This window comes from Miniopterus natalensis, chromosome 2 (assembly GCF_054644295.1).
Source record: "Miniopterus natalensis isolate mMinNat1 chromosome 2, mMinNat1.hap1, whole genome shotgun sequence".
NCBI classification, from domain to species: domain Eukaryota; kingdom Metazoa; phylum Chordata; class Mammalia; order Chiroptera; family Miniopteridae; genus Miniopterus; species Miniopterus natalensis.
This window is the reverse complement of record NC_142082.1, coordinates 102,655,662-102,673,980: the sequence shown is the minus strand read 5'-3', so window position 1 is coordinate 102,673,980 and position 18,319 is coordinate 102,655,662. Positions and strand designations below refer to the sequence as shown.

Sequence of the window (18,319 nt, the reverse complement as noted above, 5' to 3'; positions counted from 1 at the left end):
GTATTTTTGTTTAAGTGGAACTGTACTTTTTCCTGTTTTATATATAGCTGTGCTTAGAGATGAAATTTAGCCTTAGGTTCATGATTTTGGTCACCATTTATTGAATGTCACTGGATTGGCATTGAGGGTCAGTTTCGGGTAAAGAAAGGGATGGATAGGAACAGAAGGAAGGTGAAGGTTAGAGAGACAAACATATCCCACATAAGGGATATAATCAATCACACTGAATAAATAGCTTATAGAAATAAATAAATCTATTAAATAATTTTAGGATCAATTCCTGAAATGTTGGTAGTGCATGCTGTCCCCTTGTGCTTTGTCATCCTGCCTGCCCTTTTATGAGGCAGCTGATGGCATTAGGGAAAGAATAGCAACTTTGTAGGAAACCAGTCAAGTGCAGTGTTGAAATTTTTAAGGATTGAGAGAGGTGCTTCTACAGGAGGGTTTTCATAACCTAATCTTTAGAGGAAATGCTGGGATGGGATAGAACCCTTCCCTGCCGAAGCAACCAAAGCTAGAAATGCACATCCCTGAATGTGTGTGCATGTTGCTCATGGGATGACTAGGTAATGGGGCTGCGCTCTTAGGCCCGTTATCTCATGGGTTGTACTTTCTCTGCAAGCACTCATTCTGCTGTTCTGAATGTGTTCTACTTGAGTCCTCACCTTTGTGAGGCTGCTCCTGGTCAGGCCCTGCAGCCCTTGAAATAAAACCTGAACAACTTCTGTAGTTGTTGCACCTTTCTGAGGCACTGTCTCAGTGGCTTCCTCGTGTATAATATAGCTCCTCTCTGTGTGTAAGTTTTTGTAATGAGGGAGCATCTATGTCTGCTTTAGAACCATTGAGTGATTGAGCCTAAATTTCACTTCTTTGTGCCTACACATAAGCTACCTGATGGGTTCACCTAGACTCACCCTTATTCCTCCTGCCGCCCCACCCCTCAGTCTCACGTCTGCGACTATGCTCTAAGGACTACCCCAAGCTGCTAAAATTATTTGCTTTTGGAGCTTGGGGCTCCAGTGAAATGTACCAAAAGCTGAGACATGAGATGAAATTTGAGAGAGTCAAATATTTTGAGTCAGAGCACAGGTGTAGGATGCTCCAGAGGGCTTAACTGTCCAGAAGGCCTGGACCACTGGCCCTGCACCAGTGCACTAAATGCATCAAAAGAAAGAGCACAAGACTCAGAACAAGTGGGCATTGGTCAGCCAATGGCACACTTACTAGACAGATACATAGGATAGTTTAACTTAATTGTTTTTAGGTTTTAGGTGTTTATATATCTACAAACTCTTTTTTAAAATTTATCTTTATTGTTGAAAATATTGCAAATGTCCCTTTTTCCCCCATTGATCCCCTCCACCCAGCTCCCACTCACTTCCCAGGCCTTCACCATTCTATTGTCTGTGTCCATGTGTTATGCATATATGCATATAAGTTCTTTGGTTAATCTCTTCCCGCCCCCCCTTCCCTCTGAAATACATCAGTGTCTTGCATGCTTCAGTGTCTCTGAGTCTATTTTGTTCATCAGTTTATTTTGTTCATTAGCTTCTTCTTAAAGAAGACCCTTCAACATTTCATATAATATTGGTTTGGTGGTGATGAACTCCTTTAGCTTCATCTTGTCTGTGAAGCTCTTTGTCTGACCTTCAATTCTAAATGATAGCTTTGCTGGGTAATCTTGGTTGTAGGCCCTTGCTTTTCATCACTTTGAATATTTCTTGCCACTCCCTCTGGCCTGCAAAGTTTCTGTTGAGAAATCAGCTAACAGCTTTATGGGAGCTCCCTTGTATGTAACTAACTGCTTTTCTCTTGGTGCCTTTAAGATTCTCTCTTTATCTTTAACCTTCGGCATTTTAATTATGAGATTTTTTTAAGCTGCTGCAAATTTTCAAACATTTTGGATCACGGACTGCTATAAGAAATAAACTGCAGTATGTTATATCAGTGTTTTTTAATCAAAAGGAATATCTTTCATAAGGATATCATCTTTCAGTTAACAGGAAGATTGACACTTTCACAAATGAAATCATGTATGTTGGTTTCTGCATCATTAAAAAAACTTATGGAGTCCTGTATATCTTATTCTGGTTAGTATTTTCCCCTCTTACCCTCTTATGTGAGATACTCAGAGTGGAAGACTGTCTTAAATGAAATCCCAACCTAAATTTGTACTTACTAGTGTGAGTTTAAAGCAGAAAAGAACCTATATATGCAAAGCTTGAAAGAAGAAGACAAAATTCAGTGTTTCTGTTACTTAATTGTTAAATGTCACTCTGTGAAAATTTTGCATGTATCCTGTGCTATGGAAATATAAGCTTAGCCAGTCAAAACATTTCAACAAGCCTGGCCAGGCGTGGCTCAGCAGTTGAGGGTCGACCTAGGATCCAGGAGATCGGGGTTTGATTCCCGGTCAGGGCACATGCCCGGCTTGTGGCTGGAGCCAATCAATTACTCTCTCATCATTGATGTTTCTATCTCTCTCTCTCCCTCTCCTTTCCTTTCTCTGAAATCAATAAAGATATATTTAAAAAAAAACAAAAACAAAAACAAAACAACATATCAACAAGAGAGAAGTTGCGGTCTTGTCCAGGCCATTGCTGGCCACTTTAGACTTCCTGAATCAGAATCTGTAGTTTTATAAGCTCTCAGAATCTGTAGTTTTATAAGCTCTCTAAGTGAGTTTGATGCTCACTTAGAATTTGAGGCTCAATGATCTAGGCCAGTGGTCTTCAAATCTCTTGTTTAATCATGAGGACTGTCTATTTGGAATAAAGAAGTTTTGAAGTCCAATTAGTGGATGTAGTGAATCTGGCTAATTAGCAAGAGTTGTGGCTCTGGTTGGAGTTCTCTTGGGTACCTCTGAGCAGAGTTCTTTTGACTTCCCTGGCTCAGATGAGCTCAGTTTACATATCAGTATTGGAGGCCCAGCCCCTCTTTTGACAAATGAGGGCAGCTGAGCTCTGAAAAGAGAAAGGACTTTGTTCAAATGATATTGCAAGATCAAAATTTAAAAACTCACTCCGAGACCAGGGCTTTTATAAATCAGATAAATTAGTACATGATCATTAATCTTATAAAATCAGTTACCAATAGTTATCTTTCAGTGTTATGTTTGAAATACCTTTAGAAAGTGAGTTTTAAAATTTCAGGAAGTCATATCCCATGAATGAGACACTCCAGAATACTAAATTTTTGTTTGAAAGTTTCAAAAAGAAAACTTATTTTTTACTTTAGAATCTAATGTGTTAATGAAAAGAAAAGTGGGTAGAGTATCTCTCTAGTTGACTGAAGATCTTGGAATTTCTATTTCTATTTGTAATTCACCAATATATGGTATAGTAGTGTCCTAAGACCCAGTGTGGCTCAGATGTGGATGGGAATCCTTACTTTATAGGTTGGATGTATTATATGCTGGGAATACTTATTAAGTGTGGTATGTGATTCCAGGTCACAAATTAAGATTTTAGAAGAGCTATTTTGTGCTTTGTGGTAACTTGGCATATAAAATAGTATGTACAGCTGAAGCTTTATGGTGCCTATTTGGTTCTGTAGAAATAGCTATTTGACATCTGTTGTGAGCCCCTAGTGTGTGCTAGAATTATGTTTTCTCAAGGCACTACAGTTGAGGACATAAAATCCTTGATGAGAATCTCATGCTTCTAAAACACAGGGATATGACTTAGGTTATATACCCTGTCAGGCTTTTTCTTTATTTTTGCTTTTGGAGAAAAGGCACCTATTGGACTTTCAAAGATTGTATTTTAAGTCATCAGAATCATGGCTTGACTGACTTTCTTGAGACCCAAATCCCAAAGTGGCAAACATAGTGGCTGTATTTGACTTGCTACTTGTCTTGTGTTGGTTGGCTTATTGCTAAACCCCCTAACATAAAAGCAACAACTTTAACCTCAAAGAAAACCTTGAATTTGCTTAGCAACTTCCCTCTTCCATCACCACAACGCTTCGAGCCTCCCATAGCACTGCGTCCATGTGGCTGAGCTTCCTGCCCGCGGGCTCCTGCTCCCTGGGTTCCCTTTCTTTCCAGACCACTTCAGGTTTGCTGATGAAGAGGCCAGCTTGCTTGAGTACTTGGGTGGCTTATAGAATCTCAAGGAGTTGCAGCCTCAGACCAGCCCAGTGCTGTTTAAAGAACTGTTCCATGGTCTCTTGTGATATCTTCGTGGATGCAGAAGAGTTGGAGACTAAATGATGGCACCATTAGGTGAAGTCCACTTCAGTGGATGAATAATTGTACTTGAAGAGTGATTAATGTAATCATGGAGAGAAGTGATTAATGCAGAGGTTCTCAGATTCTCTGTAGCCCAATGTCTCAGTAATTCCTTTGCAAAGCCCCTAGTCCAAAAGTAAAACTGAACAATTTCTAACTATTAAGCAGGCAAGATCAACCAAGTCAAGGAGTATTTATGTCCTAACATCTTAGCAAACATTTGAAACAATAATGCACTTAAATGAAAGAAATAATACTTATTTTCTTTCATTCTCAAATAATCATAATCACTCACCAATTATAAGGTAGCGTACACCTGCCGAGCACTGTACAACTGCTCAAACCTTGGAGTAAGAGTGTTTGCTGCCTCTCTTATTTCCTGTTTTATATTGATTTTTTTTCACAGTGTATTTGCTTTTTATCATAGCAACCATGAAAACTCAGCTTCACAAAGATATATCATGCAAAAGAATGTAGCATGATCTAATGTTGAGACTATGGGCTACTTAGAGCTATTATTTGTACCACTATCTAAGAGATATTACTCTATTTACCTTGAAAATTTATAATTCCCCCCTATAGTACCCCAGGACACCTATACACACAGTTTGGGAACCATGGGTGAGATGGCATGCAATTCTCAGATGTGTCCTTTTTTTTTTATTCCAATGACTGAGGTTTGGAAAGTGGGGTAGGAGATAACATTTGTTTTGCACTTGCTAGGAAATAGTATGGTTTCACATAAATACACCACAACCATATGATGAGTGGGTGGTTCTCATTTTCTCCATTTCATTGATGAAAAGACAAGGACTGATAAAATTTGTTTTCCCTGTTGACATAGTTTGTATGGGCACAGGCAAAAGTAATACACAGTTCTTCCATTTTGAAGCCTAGGTCATTTTCTCCATCCTATATTTGATCTCTGCTTCTATTGAGTTCAAAAATAAAATGGGAAATCACATTTGCATAGCAAATTAGAATTGTGAGCTGTGCCTGCCAATCTACCACTTAATGAGAGAGAGCCCTTGTCTCCAAGTGCCAGTTGCTCAAACTTGGAGAGAATAGATACATCTTATATCCCTGTGTGTTAAACTTGCTTACATTTAGCTGACAGGAAGCTGAATGATAAATAATAGTAAAGCTCTCAGTAATTTCATTTTAAGCTACATGAAGGTCAGTCTAGCGCCTGCTACCAGGGAGCTGATGATTCTGTTCTGCTCTCAGCTGTCTAGAAGCTCACACTTGGGAGCTATTTTTAAGTTCTGAAGCGTGCCTATTAAATAATGGTTGAAGGACCTGGGATTATTTAGCCAGCAGAAACTTAACTGTGGGAGGAAAGATGTGATAGGTGTCTTTATATTTCCACTTCCCTACTATTTGAAAGAAAAGTTTATATTTGTTCCAGTCTGGCCCAGAGGGCAGAATTAGTACTTTTTAAATGCTTATCAACAATAAAAAAGTAATAATAATAATTTTTTGTGGTTGCAACTACCCCAGGAGGCTATAAAATCCTATTATTGAAAATCCCTGTGAAAATGACAGAAGAGGTATTAGATCATACAGCATGGCTTCTAAGGCCTTTTTCTAACTTGCTAATTTTTATTTCTTTGTAACTGAGCTATGGCTTTCAGAGTACCTGTGCTTTAAATTCAGCTTCATGTCTCACCAAACACATTTCTTTCCAGAGTTGGTAAAATTTGTTTTCTTTTGGAAACAAGCATTTTTGTGGGTTGGCCATATAAGAGCTCAGAGTTCTACTGGGAAGGCCTGTGAGTGTCTATTCTAGTTTTTAAGTCCGGTCCATATGTGGCTGCAACTGGTACCTCTGGGAAACCCAGAAAGGTCTCTTACTTTGTGTGCGTGTGTGTGTATGTGCGTGTGTGCCTGTGTGTATGTGTGTGTTATAGTGATTCAGTTAATTTCGCAAATCAGCTTAGCAATTCAGAATTTAAAATAAAAATAAGTCAGTCCTGAGGTCCTCGTAGTTTTATTTTGTTATTATAGTTCTGATCTTATACTTGGAACAAACACTTCATATAATCAGTGTTGCTGTGCTTTAGACACCATAGATTTATACTGGGTCTTCTTGCCAGAGGACTTAAGGGCTTATGAAAATAGACCACCTTCTTGATTCCTTGTGGAAACAACCCCTCTTAGGCAGAGGCTGCTCTGCCCTCTCCTTTGGACTCAGCTGCCACAGTTCAGCCTCAGTAGATGGTCCACCCCTAGGAGTCCCCTTCTTAAATCCTCTACCTTGGCTGCCTTTCAAACACTGTCTGTGTCTCTGAGGTGGAGTTGGAGAAGTCTTTTTTTTCCCTCTTACTCTAGCCCTCTTTCTGCAGTTCTCAAGCTCTGCCAACTTATTTTCCCTTCTGTGAGAGCAGATTTTATGGAAAATTCTCTTGCCAGCCCTAGGTTGTGAATGATGTACACCGAAGCAAACATGGGGTCTGTGCTAGTTTTCTGATTTGCTGAGAAGACATTTCCTAAGGCCTCTGTAACCAGCTTCACTGCCTGTATCTTTTGGGAGGGCACAGGTGCCCCTGGGGTGCTTGCATGTACGGCTCCCACTGAGCAGAGTGATTACAAGTGGGCTGTGTTTTAAGTTAGTTTTGAATTGTGTATTTCATCTGTGAAGTTGGCAAATACTTGAAAGCCACATGCTACTGTTTTCTGAAAGCTCCTTTGCACACGAACATAAAACGTATGTATTGAATTTGGAAATTGTCCAATGACTGCCCTTTTAATGCAGCTAAATGTAGATTACAGCTGTTTCCTCTGGAAAGATCAATATAGTCATAACTCCTCTTTCTTCTCTTACAGAGTGTCTCCTCTGCAGAAGTCTGAGGTGGTAGACGTGGTTAAGAAGCGAGTAAAGGCCATCACCCTCGCCATCGGGGACGGTGCCAATGATGTCGGGATGATCCAGACAGCCCATGTGGGAGTGGGGATCAGTGGAAATGAAGGCATGCAGGCGACCAACAACTCGGATTATGCCATTGCACAGGTCAGAGGCATGGTTGATCAGCTGTCCCTGCCCTTGGACAGAGATGTCAGTTGGGCATGAAGGCCAGGCTGGTGCCTGAGCCCTTCACTCCAGCCCTAAGAACTCTGCCAGCCCCCTTGAGGTTGCCATCTAGGTGAAACCACCAGTGTGCCTCAACTTCTTTGTAGTCCTGATCTTGTACAGTTTGGAGGCCCTGTCCTGCCAGTTGGGTTTCTTTTGGCCAGCTGTGGGTTGGCCAAGCTTTCCGTCATCCAGGCGAGATATCATTCCTTACAGCTGGGTCTCTGGTCCTACTAACAATAATCTCTAAAATCTCCTACCTTCAACTCACGCATCTGCTGCGAGTGCTTTTCCTTCTGCCGTCCTGCGCCACAGAACGGCCATGCGCATAACATCCACTCCCTACAATTCCCATGGTCGCATCCCCCTCTTTCAGAGGTCCTAGAACATTCTCTCATCAGGCATTTAAGACCAGAGAAAAGCAGTGATTAGCAGCTGCCATTCTCTCTGTAGTTGTCCAGGACCCCTGCTGTGAGGTGAATTGCTTTCAGCATGAGCTGGGTTTGGGCCATAAGCACCCCAGGGTAAGTAGCAGACAGCCTCCTACACTTAGGCCAAGTTCATCCCATTCCTTCTGGATGGAACATCCCAGGCAGAAGCCCCTAATAGACTGTAGTTACTGTACAGGTGGCCGGAGGATAATATAAATGTTTGCTCCTGAATGATAGCCAAAAAGTGAAGGGTGGGCCAGCCACCTGACCCCTGGGGTACATATCTGGGCCATTTGGCCTGCATGGTTATACAAAAAATCTAGACATTGCAATGAACATAGAATGTTTCCTCCTGTCTCCTGATTCCAGTATGTTTTGATTAAGTGCCGCTTGTTTGCTGGTTAGCTAGGCTTCCCTCCCCTTTTCTCCCATGTTTGGTCTTTTGAAGAATGTGTTAACCTTAATCACATGAACACAAGCAATAATGTCTTTTTCTCTCTTCACACTGAAATCGGGCTGCATGTAAAACAGGAAAGAGCTTCCAGTCCCCACAGGGCTGCAGGCTGGTCTTCTGCAGCTTTGGGGCGCCACCTCCCCGAAGGAGGGTTCTGCACTAGATCACCTCTTGGATTTCCTCCCAGCTCATGGTTCTCAAACCCAGAGAGGAATTACAAAATCCTCATGGCTCTGAAAAGTGCATGAAATCAATCTTGTTCCTTTGTTGATTTCAAATAAATCCTCAAGATAAGTGCTCAAAGAAGGTAGAAGGAATTCTGATTTTACAGGTGGGAACACTGGGGCTCTTTCAGGTGACCTACCTCAGGTCAGAGCACCCAGGGTCAGAGAACACCAGACCTGTGTGTGACCTTGGGGACCAGCCCCGCACACCTGCCGGTTTACTTTCCTGAGTCAACTACTTAAAGGCCTGGGGACTCACACTTCCTGTAGTCTGTCAGTAAGTGTAGATGTTATACACTCCAGCATTATTAAATACTTGAGTTATAGCATCATATGGCTGGAAGGGATCTTAAAGGTTTCCTAGGATTCCAGGCAAATATTTGTCTTTTTCTTTAAAATGTCTAGGAAGGGCGATTCCATGACCTGCTTTATTGAAACTGCATACTAATGGGATGTGGAATCTGGAGCAATTGCTCTCTTCAAATTAAAAGTATCAGAAAAGGGTAGAGAGGGGAGCAGAGCTTTCTAACTCTATTTAGGGGTTTTCTTGCCCCTCCCGCATAATAGTCTCCGCTGCCAAAGCAGCTGAAGAATGGCCCCCATGTCTGTGGGTCTTCATTTCTCCTGTCCATGGTCCTGCTCCTAATTAGGCAGAGGTCCCATTATTTTAGGGCAGCATTCCTCCTGGTCTTACAGCCTCTCCACCCTACAGTACGCTTCCTCTATAATGACTGAGTGGGAAAGGCCACAATTTGATGAATTCCTTTGCCCCGCGTGAAATGATAAATGTCTTTGGTTGAAGTTAACAGCTTGTCTTTATCTGTTCATTTTAATGTGGATGAATCCATTTCGATTGGTTTTTGAGAAAGTACCCTGCAGGGTTATATACAGAAGAAGGAAATTTAGCTTAAAAAATTGTCTTGGAAAAATTATGAATACGCCAAGTTCCGGATCTAGCCTGCCTGTGCCCTTATCCAGGGGGCAGCGTCCAGCACCGACAGCCGTCCGCTGATGTGCTGCCTCGCCGTGGGCAGCCTGTGCCGGCGCCCGGCGCCCGGAGCCCTCCGCCGCCTGCTCTCCTCAGGACACAATCAGTCCTGCCCCCTGCTTTCTTAATGTTTTCTGAACGCCCTCATGAAAACAGCATTTTGATTTAGGATATTTCTTTTTCCTGAAAATAAATCATTGCAGCACTAATGTTGAGGCATTTGGGATGAGTCCAGCAGATGTTCTCTGTGCCCATTGAAGTGTAACATCAGGGGGTCCGGGTCAAATACAAACTTCCTTTTTATTTGTCTAGCTAGTTACTTTATGATTCCCCATTCCCACTGGGAATCCTTAATGAGCCTTTATGGGAAGTTTTATTTTTCCATATGCACCTACTCCTGCCATGCTGAGGTCGTCATTTAGCTTTTGGGTGAGGGACCTGCCTCGCCCTGGTCTGGAAGAGCTCATTGGAAGGTAATGTCATATAGGATTGAGTCCCCTTCTTTAATGCTAATGGAAATTATTATGTGGCTCCCTCTTGAAAAGAATGTATTTTTTAAAAATATTGTATTTTGCCAGTATCTTTTCTACAGATAGTTAAACTTAATTTCAAAAGTAACCTGAAATTAATAGGAAGTTTACAGTAAGAATTTCTAATGTTTGTGGACATGCTCAATCAATACAGTCTGATTATCTCTTTCAGGAGAGTCATGGGTTGAGCTTGTGGGCTGCCCTGTGACTCAGAACAGGAAATTAAGGTTTTTGTTCAACGCAAACAAGAGTGAACTCCACGTTGGCGTGAGGCTCACTGATTGTATAGAAACCATACATTTAAACAGGATCATTCCTAATAGTGTATTCATGCCAGAGCACAGTACAACCCACAAAACATACAAGCAAACAACAAAAAACTCATCTCCTTCCCTCCAGCTCAGTGTTCACACTTTTGGGGACCTTCATGAAATAGGACACAGAAGGCCAAGCCAGGCTAAGGGGAGGCTGAGGAGACGTGACCCGGGTGGTGCTCACAGAGCCCGTGCCCCAGAGAACATTCAGGGAGTTTATTGGAATATTAGGATATTGCCCAATATTTCAAGCTATAAAAGCCATTACACTACTCTCAGCTTAGTGTGTTAGCTGCTTGGTGGTTTTTGTTTTTATTGACTACACAGCGCTCTAGCAGGATGTGCTCCGTACTAGGTGCAAAAAAGAGCAAAATGGGTCTGGATGTGGATGCAGGGGGGTGTCTCTGTGGGGGTGATTGTGTCTCTGTGTGTGTCTGTGAGTCTCTGTGTGTCTGTGACTATTTTTAACCTGCAGGCTGACAGTGGAAATAGGTCATGTATGGTCGTGTACATGTGTGTCCCCTTTTCCAAAAGGATACTGTTGCACAAGTGACGTTATCCCTTGCTCCTGTTGTCACCTCGAAATCTGTACTTTGCTTCCAATTCAGGTAGCATCTACATAAATAGAATTTCATGACAATAACAATTAGGCATCCAGTTGCATATTTGGGGGAAATTATAATTTTATAGATTTGAGAGATTTTTGGCTTTTCTCAGTGGGCCTGAAAGCTTGGCCGTTAGTCTTCTTAAGTGAGTGGTTTTCTCTTATTACCTTACCTGTCATTTCCTCCAAAGGACGTTTTATGACTTTTATTCTTAAATGTGGGCTCCTCTGAACTTTATTTTCTCTTTGCAGTTTTCCTACTTAGAGAAGCTCCTACTGGTTCACGGTGCCTGGAGCTACAACCGGGTGACCAAGTGCATACTGTACTGCTTCTACAAAAACGTAGTTCTCTACATCATCGAGGTAAGCGGCGTGGGCCTTGACCTTCACGAGGAAGGTCTTTTCCAGAGGGCATCTTTGGTGTTTCAAGTCACTTAAGGAAGGATTTTATTACTGTAAAATTAAAGAAAAGGTGCTGTGACCTGTTGAAACCTGTGACACACATAACCTTTTAGAAGCTGGGGACGCCTTCCAGATGTAGGTCCACATGTTGAGTAACCTAAGCCAGTCAGCAGCCCTCCTCTCCTCTGCCAAGCCACCGCTGCTGTCCCCACCAGGTGGGTGAAGGCCCGCTCCATCCCGTGTTCCTCTTGGCCTGAGTAGATGTTGTTGGCACTCACACCTTCCTCCCAGGGTGATCAGAGCCCTGGCAGCAGTGTTCATACCTTTCTGAGTGGCACTGAGACCTTTCTAGGCAACCCAGTCAGTTTTTTCTTTACTAGAATGAAAGGGCCTGATTTCTTGCTGTAGTTCTCATGGAGTCCTCAAGTTTCCTGAGCATTTATTTATTGCTTCTGGGGTATTTGGGCACTATTACTTAAGTGGAGCAGGCGTGACAGTGAGTGGAAAATAAACCAATATGGTAGTTTAAAATATCTCAGTGAACTTATGGAGTTGTCAAACTGTTTTTCATGATGCGGATTCAGTTATAAGGAAAATAAATGTGCTTACTAGAGGAACTAGACGGGGAGAGGGGTGGCGAGGAAAGAGTGGAAAAGGCGCTTGGCTCTCAGTGGGAGAACCAGCCACCTCATTCCTATAAGAACAGCTCTGCTACAGAGGTGTGGCTTTGAGGTCGTCACAACTAATATTATTTCCAACTATGTTTAGAGAAGAGACAGCAGGCTGTCCTTCTATGGAGAAAGAGAAAAGCAGTGTTAATTGTATATGGTGTTAATATCTCATCCTATTACGGGTTATTTTGTGTCTGATTTCTCAACTCTTGGCAGAAACTAGAACCAAGGCATAGATCAACTTTTTCTGCTGTGGTCTCTTAAAATACTCAGCTCAGATTATTTAACAAGTGGTTTGCTGTGCCTATTTCTTTACCAAATTGTCTACTCTTTCCTTTGAATATTCAGGTCAAACATGTAGGTTCACATCATTTACTCTGTAACTAAACTACTAATAAGTAGTTTTCCTGACTGTGCAGGTTGTTTATTGCATGAGGCTTCCCAGCCAAATAGGATACCTGGTGCTGAAACATAGGAAAACCTGAAAAAAGAGATGCATTTTCCTAATTTATAAAAGGGCAGCCTATTTGCTTTATCTGCTTGTCTTGTGCTATAATATTCAACTCAGTCCACTCCAAGTGAGAATTTTTCGATGTTGTGTGATGGACTTTGTAGTTTCTGTCTTCTTCCTACTCACATTTTTACAATTCCCTTTCGGCACTTTAAAGATGTTTGTCCCCTCTTCCTGTGGCATTTTTTGCATTTGTGATAGTAGTCACTCCTAAATGTCACTGGGGTCATAGAGTATTAGAATCCCTGTTCTCACGCGCCATCCCAAGTTTCACATGCATTTTAAGCTCTTGTAGCTGTTGGCTTCACAGGTTTCTTAATAATCTGGTTTTCCTCACAATCAGCAAATTACAGATAGTCTAGGCTTCTTATCAAGACATCCTACATGAAGCTCCTAACCCTTCAGCTTCCAGAGCATCCTCCGGGGCCCTGCTTAGTCATTTACACCTACTATCTTGCCTTTTTTTCTTAACTTCAAGTGGGCCAAAGATGAGAAGAGTACAGTTTTAGTCTGTCTGAGAAATTCTATTTGGAATAAGGCCCTGAAAATGCTCTGCAAGTTCCTTAAATTAATTTTTCAATGGCAACTGGGCAACAGTTGTTAACGGGTCCTGTGTTGACAACCTTTGAAAGCATTCTTTACAAAATTCAAAATAAATAAAAAGTTTCCACCACTCTCTGCTCAGTTTTTTAGTTAGTGTTCTTCAGAGATATTAATTGAAAAGCAAGACAACAAAATCCTTGGCTGAGCCCGGACAGTTAGAGTTGACTCGAACAATGTCTGTTATTTCCGTAACTGTACCTCTGTGGCATCAACATGCACTTCAAATATAATTTTAAAAATAGGAAAGTACATTTTGCATGCTATTTTAGTGTGTTTTGAACTAAAAGATCAAAGGTTATTTTAATGTGATAAACTCATTTACAATGAATAGTTTTGTGTTCTGAGGGCTTTGTAATTAAGTGAGAGTAGATTAAGCATATTACGTATTTCTCGTAGTTTTTTTTGCAATTCAAGAAGAAACTCTTTGCAATAACTGGTATGTTCTCATCTCAAATGTCCTCTGATATATGTAACTATCAGTCATTTTTAAAAACAGTGTAAAAATAATTTGGCAAATTAAAAAGATACACACACGAGCGTGCGCACACACACATACAGCTTTAGCCATTATTATGAAGACATATGATTTGAATGACCAACAAAGGTTGTAGGGAAGACTTGTGAGCCCACGGTGTAATACAGTCTACTCTGTATACCAGTGTAAACCTGAGTTTCCCTGTAGAAGGAACGCACGGCTATGGTCTCACCGCAATATGGAACACAAACCGAAGCTTCCCCTCCCTTTCATCCCCAAACCCCTTATATGCATATTTTTATGATCTTTATCTCTGTATTTATAGAGATATTTACATATACAGACAAATCAATGTTTTTACATAAATGTAATCATGCTTCGTAATATGTTCTGCAATTCATGTTTTAGTTAAAGTATATTTTGAGATCATTCTGGGTGACCACATATAGCTCCATTGCATGGTATTTCACAGTATAGCTCCCTACACTCTATTTAACTATTTCTGTGTTGATAAGCATTTAAGTCATCTCCAGTTTCATCTACAAAATGTCTTGTGGAAAATCAGCTGCCCATAAATATTCTACCAAAATGATATTGATCTAATTAGACCATTTTCACCACAGTGCCTTAAAAATAACACATGCTCAATGTATGTGTTATTATGTGTACTCAGATGCTTCGTTACTGACAGACCTTACATAATACTTGTTTGGTGTGCTACATAACAGGCTAAAGTAACCTTGGAAAGATTAAAAAATAGGAACAAAATGATGGAATCAGTGATTTCACGGTGGCCCTATTAATAAGTAAAAATAAAAATAAATAGAGCCTTTGCCCTCCATCGCCTTTGCTCCTGTCTTGCTTTAGTACGTTTTACCTGAATGCTGGCAAGCACCGCCAGCTTTGTCCCTCAGTCATCTATATCGCGCAGTCAGGATGAACTTGGTGAAACACACGTCTGACCGATTCCAGGGGCTGGCATTGCGTCTAGAACACAGGTGCTCAAATATGTTGGCCATGAGTGAGCGCATGAATGCCACTACTCTCTCCAGCCTCTTCGAGAGTCCCTATGTCTTCTGATAAAATCCCCATCTCTCCCTCTGTGCCCCTACTCCTTGTGGTCTGGATCCCAGTTGTCTCCAGTCCACTTCCACCATATCCCTCCTTATTTTGCTTTTAATCAGTGTGATTGAGATATAATTAATACACCTTTTTAGGCTTACAGTTCTATGAATTAAAAATGGATTTTTATCATTAGAAACTAACTGGCAATTTTCTGTCTGCCTCCTATAGACTATGACAGGAGGGTCCTGGAGCTGGGTAGTGATGGTTGCACAGCAGTGTGAATGTGAATTTTACACTTAAAAATGATTAAGATGGTAAACTTTATATTATGTGTATTTTACCACAATAAAAACATGCTCAAATTTTTCAAAGGAATTCACAAGCTCTTTGTTGCTCTAGCCACCTTGAGGGAAACAAAAACGTCTAGACAGATCTTATGCTTTGGGGAGCTCATTGAAAGTTTGAAAAACAAACTTTACATGTAGTTTTGTTTTGTATTAAAACCAATTAAATGCTAAGTTTCGTGGCTGTTAGCAGATGGACTGTATTTCTCAAAAGGTAAAGTCCTGTTGTGGCCTAGACTGAGCAGAACTTCATGGCCTTGCCCGGTAGGTTGGACTCCCATCAGCCAGCTTGAGGGGGTGCCTTCCTGGTGTGGGGGCAGGGAAGGAATAAAATTAGCAAAGGCAAGGAGACAGTATTGGATGGGATAGAAGAATGGCCAAGGAAGGGGATCTGAGTAACCAGACCACCACTGGAAGCTGGGATTCCTTTTTCACTCTAAAATAGGCAAGTTACATAGTAAAAGCGATTTCGGAAAAATTGTCAATATATGGGGCAGATGGTAAGCAGAGACCTGGGGCATAAATCTCAAAATTATCTAACTATCTCCCAATATAATTTAAAAGCAGAAACGAAAGACTGATTTTTTTAAACTCTTTGATTTTAACAATGGGAGGAATTTTACCTTAAACACAAAGATTGAGGGTAGGGAGGTTAGGGAAGGATTCCTGTAAACTTTTGAAATCCCAATGTGACCACTTCGTAATTCCTAAAGAGAAGGGCCACCTAAATTCTTTCAAGTTCCTGCACTACTTAGCTAGGAGCTGTATTCAGAAATTCCCCAATAGAGTGCATTTTCAGAGCAAAGAAGGGTCAGCCCTCCAGGCATTTACTAGGTGTATATTTTTCCAGGGTCTTTCTGAATGCCTAGGAAAAGGTTATGTGGAATGGATAAAACATTTTAGTGATAATAAAATTCAAATAGAAAAGCACTTAAATTTAACCTGTATTCAAAAAATTAGGATATGGGTGTCCTGTAAACTTCAGTATAACATAAAAAAAATCCACCCAGTTATCTCTGAAATAGAGATGAGACTTTGAAATTGTGCTGGTGATTAGTGGGTGGTTCCTAATACTGAGAAAAACCATAACGTATAGATATTGATGTGAAAAAAATGGGAAGGGAATTTTAGAGGGTCTGCTTATTTTGGCAACATATGTAAGGAATTTTAATGGTTTTTTGGGGTCATTAAACTGGTATGGATACAGGCCAGAAAATGGGATGCATATTTAGCATGGAGGTCTGGAAATATCACCAAATAAGAAATGGAGATTTAAACCATAGGAATTTTGAGGCCAAATGAAACCTAAAGACAAAATTTAGTTGAAGGCTAGTTAAGACTTGTCAATATCTGACAAGCTTAAAATAACCAAGCAAACAAAAAGCCTGAACTCTAGAATACTACAGGATACGAGAAAAGCCTTACCAGCATTTTGTTTTCTGTGTCTTCAAACTAAAACAGTAAAATGAATTATGGTTCATGTATAAACTGCCATTCTAATCCAAAAACTCTTAGTAGAGTTTTTTTAATTTATTTTTTCTGCTAACATATACATACTCTCTTTAGCTATTTTAAACTTTTTTTCTGTCAGATCTCTGAGAGGTTTTGATTTTTTCTCCATTTTTCAGGCCATCATTATTTGAAAATGTTATATCTAAATTGCTTGTAGGCAGTCCCTTCTTTCGTTTACTGTCTGATTGGCTTCCTGTTTGGGGAGCCTTAATTAAACATGTTAATTGTACACTGTAGATTTGATCGGAATATTCCAAACTGGTTTCTATTTCCTGAGAGTAACCCAGACTGCAATTGTAAGTGGTATAAGAAGGTACTGACTTGGGCAGATTTTGCTTAAAATTTTAAAATCAATAGAGAATAGATATCTTAAACGATGATCAAAATTTTATCCGGTAGCTTTTTCCTCTTTTAGCTATAATGCATGACTTAAATATACCTTGAAAAAAATGCATTTCATTCTTGACACAAGAAATTTCTTTGTGGCAAAAGACAAAATTCCTGATAGCTAAGCTTTCCTCCTCTGGCCTGTGCCTTGACAGAGGTGATTTTATGTTTCTTGATATAAATTCACTATTTGAAGGACTAGATTTGCAGTCATGAGCTTAATGTTAGCATGTTAATAGGTCTAAAGGTCACTGAAAAGCTCAATCCACATATGGACCTTTCTGTAAAGGCTGTGGCTTTATCAAATATGAAACCAACCATTTTCTATTAAAAGCTTTAATTGGGTCTGTGGCAGGCAGAGTGCTAAGACCAGGGGCCCTGGGACCAGCTCCACAAAGTCCCCCGTTTCATGGTGGGTGACGGTGGTGTGTAGGACAGGGAAGCGCTCCGATCGATGGCTGTGCGCGGTGTGCACAGCCACTCCAGGACCCCAGCTGTGGAGTCCGGGATTGCCCGGGTGGCTCCTATTGTGTGCGGGTAGTTGTTGAGCGATAATTCCAATTTTAATATGTTGTATGGAAAACTATTTTGAGAAAGATTTCCCTTAGGCAGTTAGAAATGGGAGTTAACTAGAAATAGAAACATTCTTTTTTTATTTTTTTTTATCCTTGCCCAAGGATATGTTTTCATTGATTTGAGAGAGAGAGGAAAGGAGAGGGAGACAGACAGACAGTGAGACAGAGAGAAACATTGATGTATGAGAGAAACATTGATCAGTTGCCTCCTATACATACCCAGGATCGAACTTGCAACCTTTCGGTGCACAGGACAACGCTCCAACCAACTGAGCCACCCGGCCAGGGCAGAAACATTCTTAATAGTGCTTTCCTTGCCTCATGCAGCCTCATTCTCCAAGCCAGGCCCTTTTGGGCTTTGGGGTGGGGGTGAACCAGACAGAGCCCTTGCCCTTGGAGTTGAGTGGGGGATGCAGCTAGGAGGCCCCGAGATTGCAAAAGGGTGCTCGGGTGCTGGCTTAGAGGAAGGCTGCCTGCAGTGAGAACTTAGAAGTGGGGTGTCACAGGCAGATGGCCTCAGGTTTCCAGAACGAAATGAATCAAGACCTGAAGGACGAGTAGGAGCCGATCAGGTGAAAGGGCTGGAGGAGAGGATTAGGTCCGAACGCCGAAGCGAGGCCGCACCTGTCTCTCCCATTCCACCCTCGCTGCTTATCCAGCTCTGATAAACGTCAGCAGTGAGCCGGGCCCTTAGTAAACAGCAGAGGGGTACACTTTGCCGGGGTCCGGGGGCTCAGTAGGAAGGTGGCTGCAGAACTAGTTAGGCCTGGGTTTAAGAATGTCCTCTCCAAGTCTAATTTGTTGCAGCAGTTTATAGAGCTGGGTGTTTATTAGCATAGCGGGGAGGGGGGCAGTTACAAAGCCATAGAAATACTAGAAGTCTGGAAGGATTCCCCTACAAGATACACAATCACTTTGAATTTCATAA

The 18,319-nt window shown here is 41.2% G+C and overlaps 1 protein-coding gene across 1 annotated transcript in view; it reads left to right on the top strand.

Moving 5' to 3' along the window:
• Window positions 1-18,319, top strand: part of ATP8A2 (ATPase phospholipid transporting 8A2) — a 510,308-nt gene that overhangs the window by 308,908 nt on the left and 183,081 nt on the right. Inside the window, exons 26-27 of the mRNA XM_087814449.1 lie at window positions 7,058-7,241; window positions 11,099-11,209. Coding sequence (XP_087670575.1) covers window positions 7,058-7,241; window positions 11,099-11,209 — 295 coding nt within the window. The remainder of the gene's footprint in view (window positions 1-7,057; window positions 7,242-11,098; window positions 11,210-18,319) is intronic.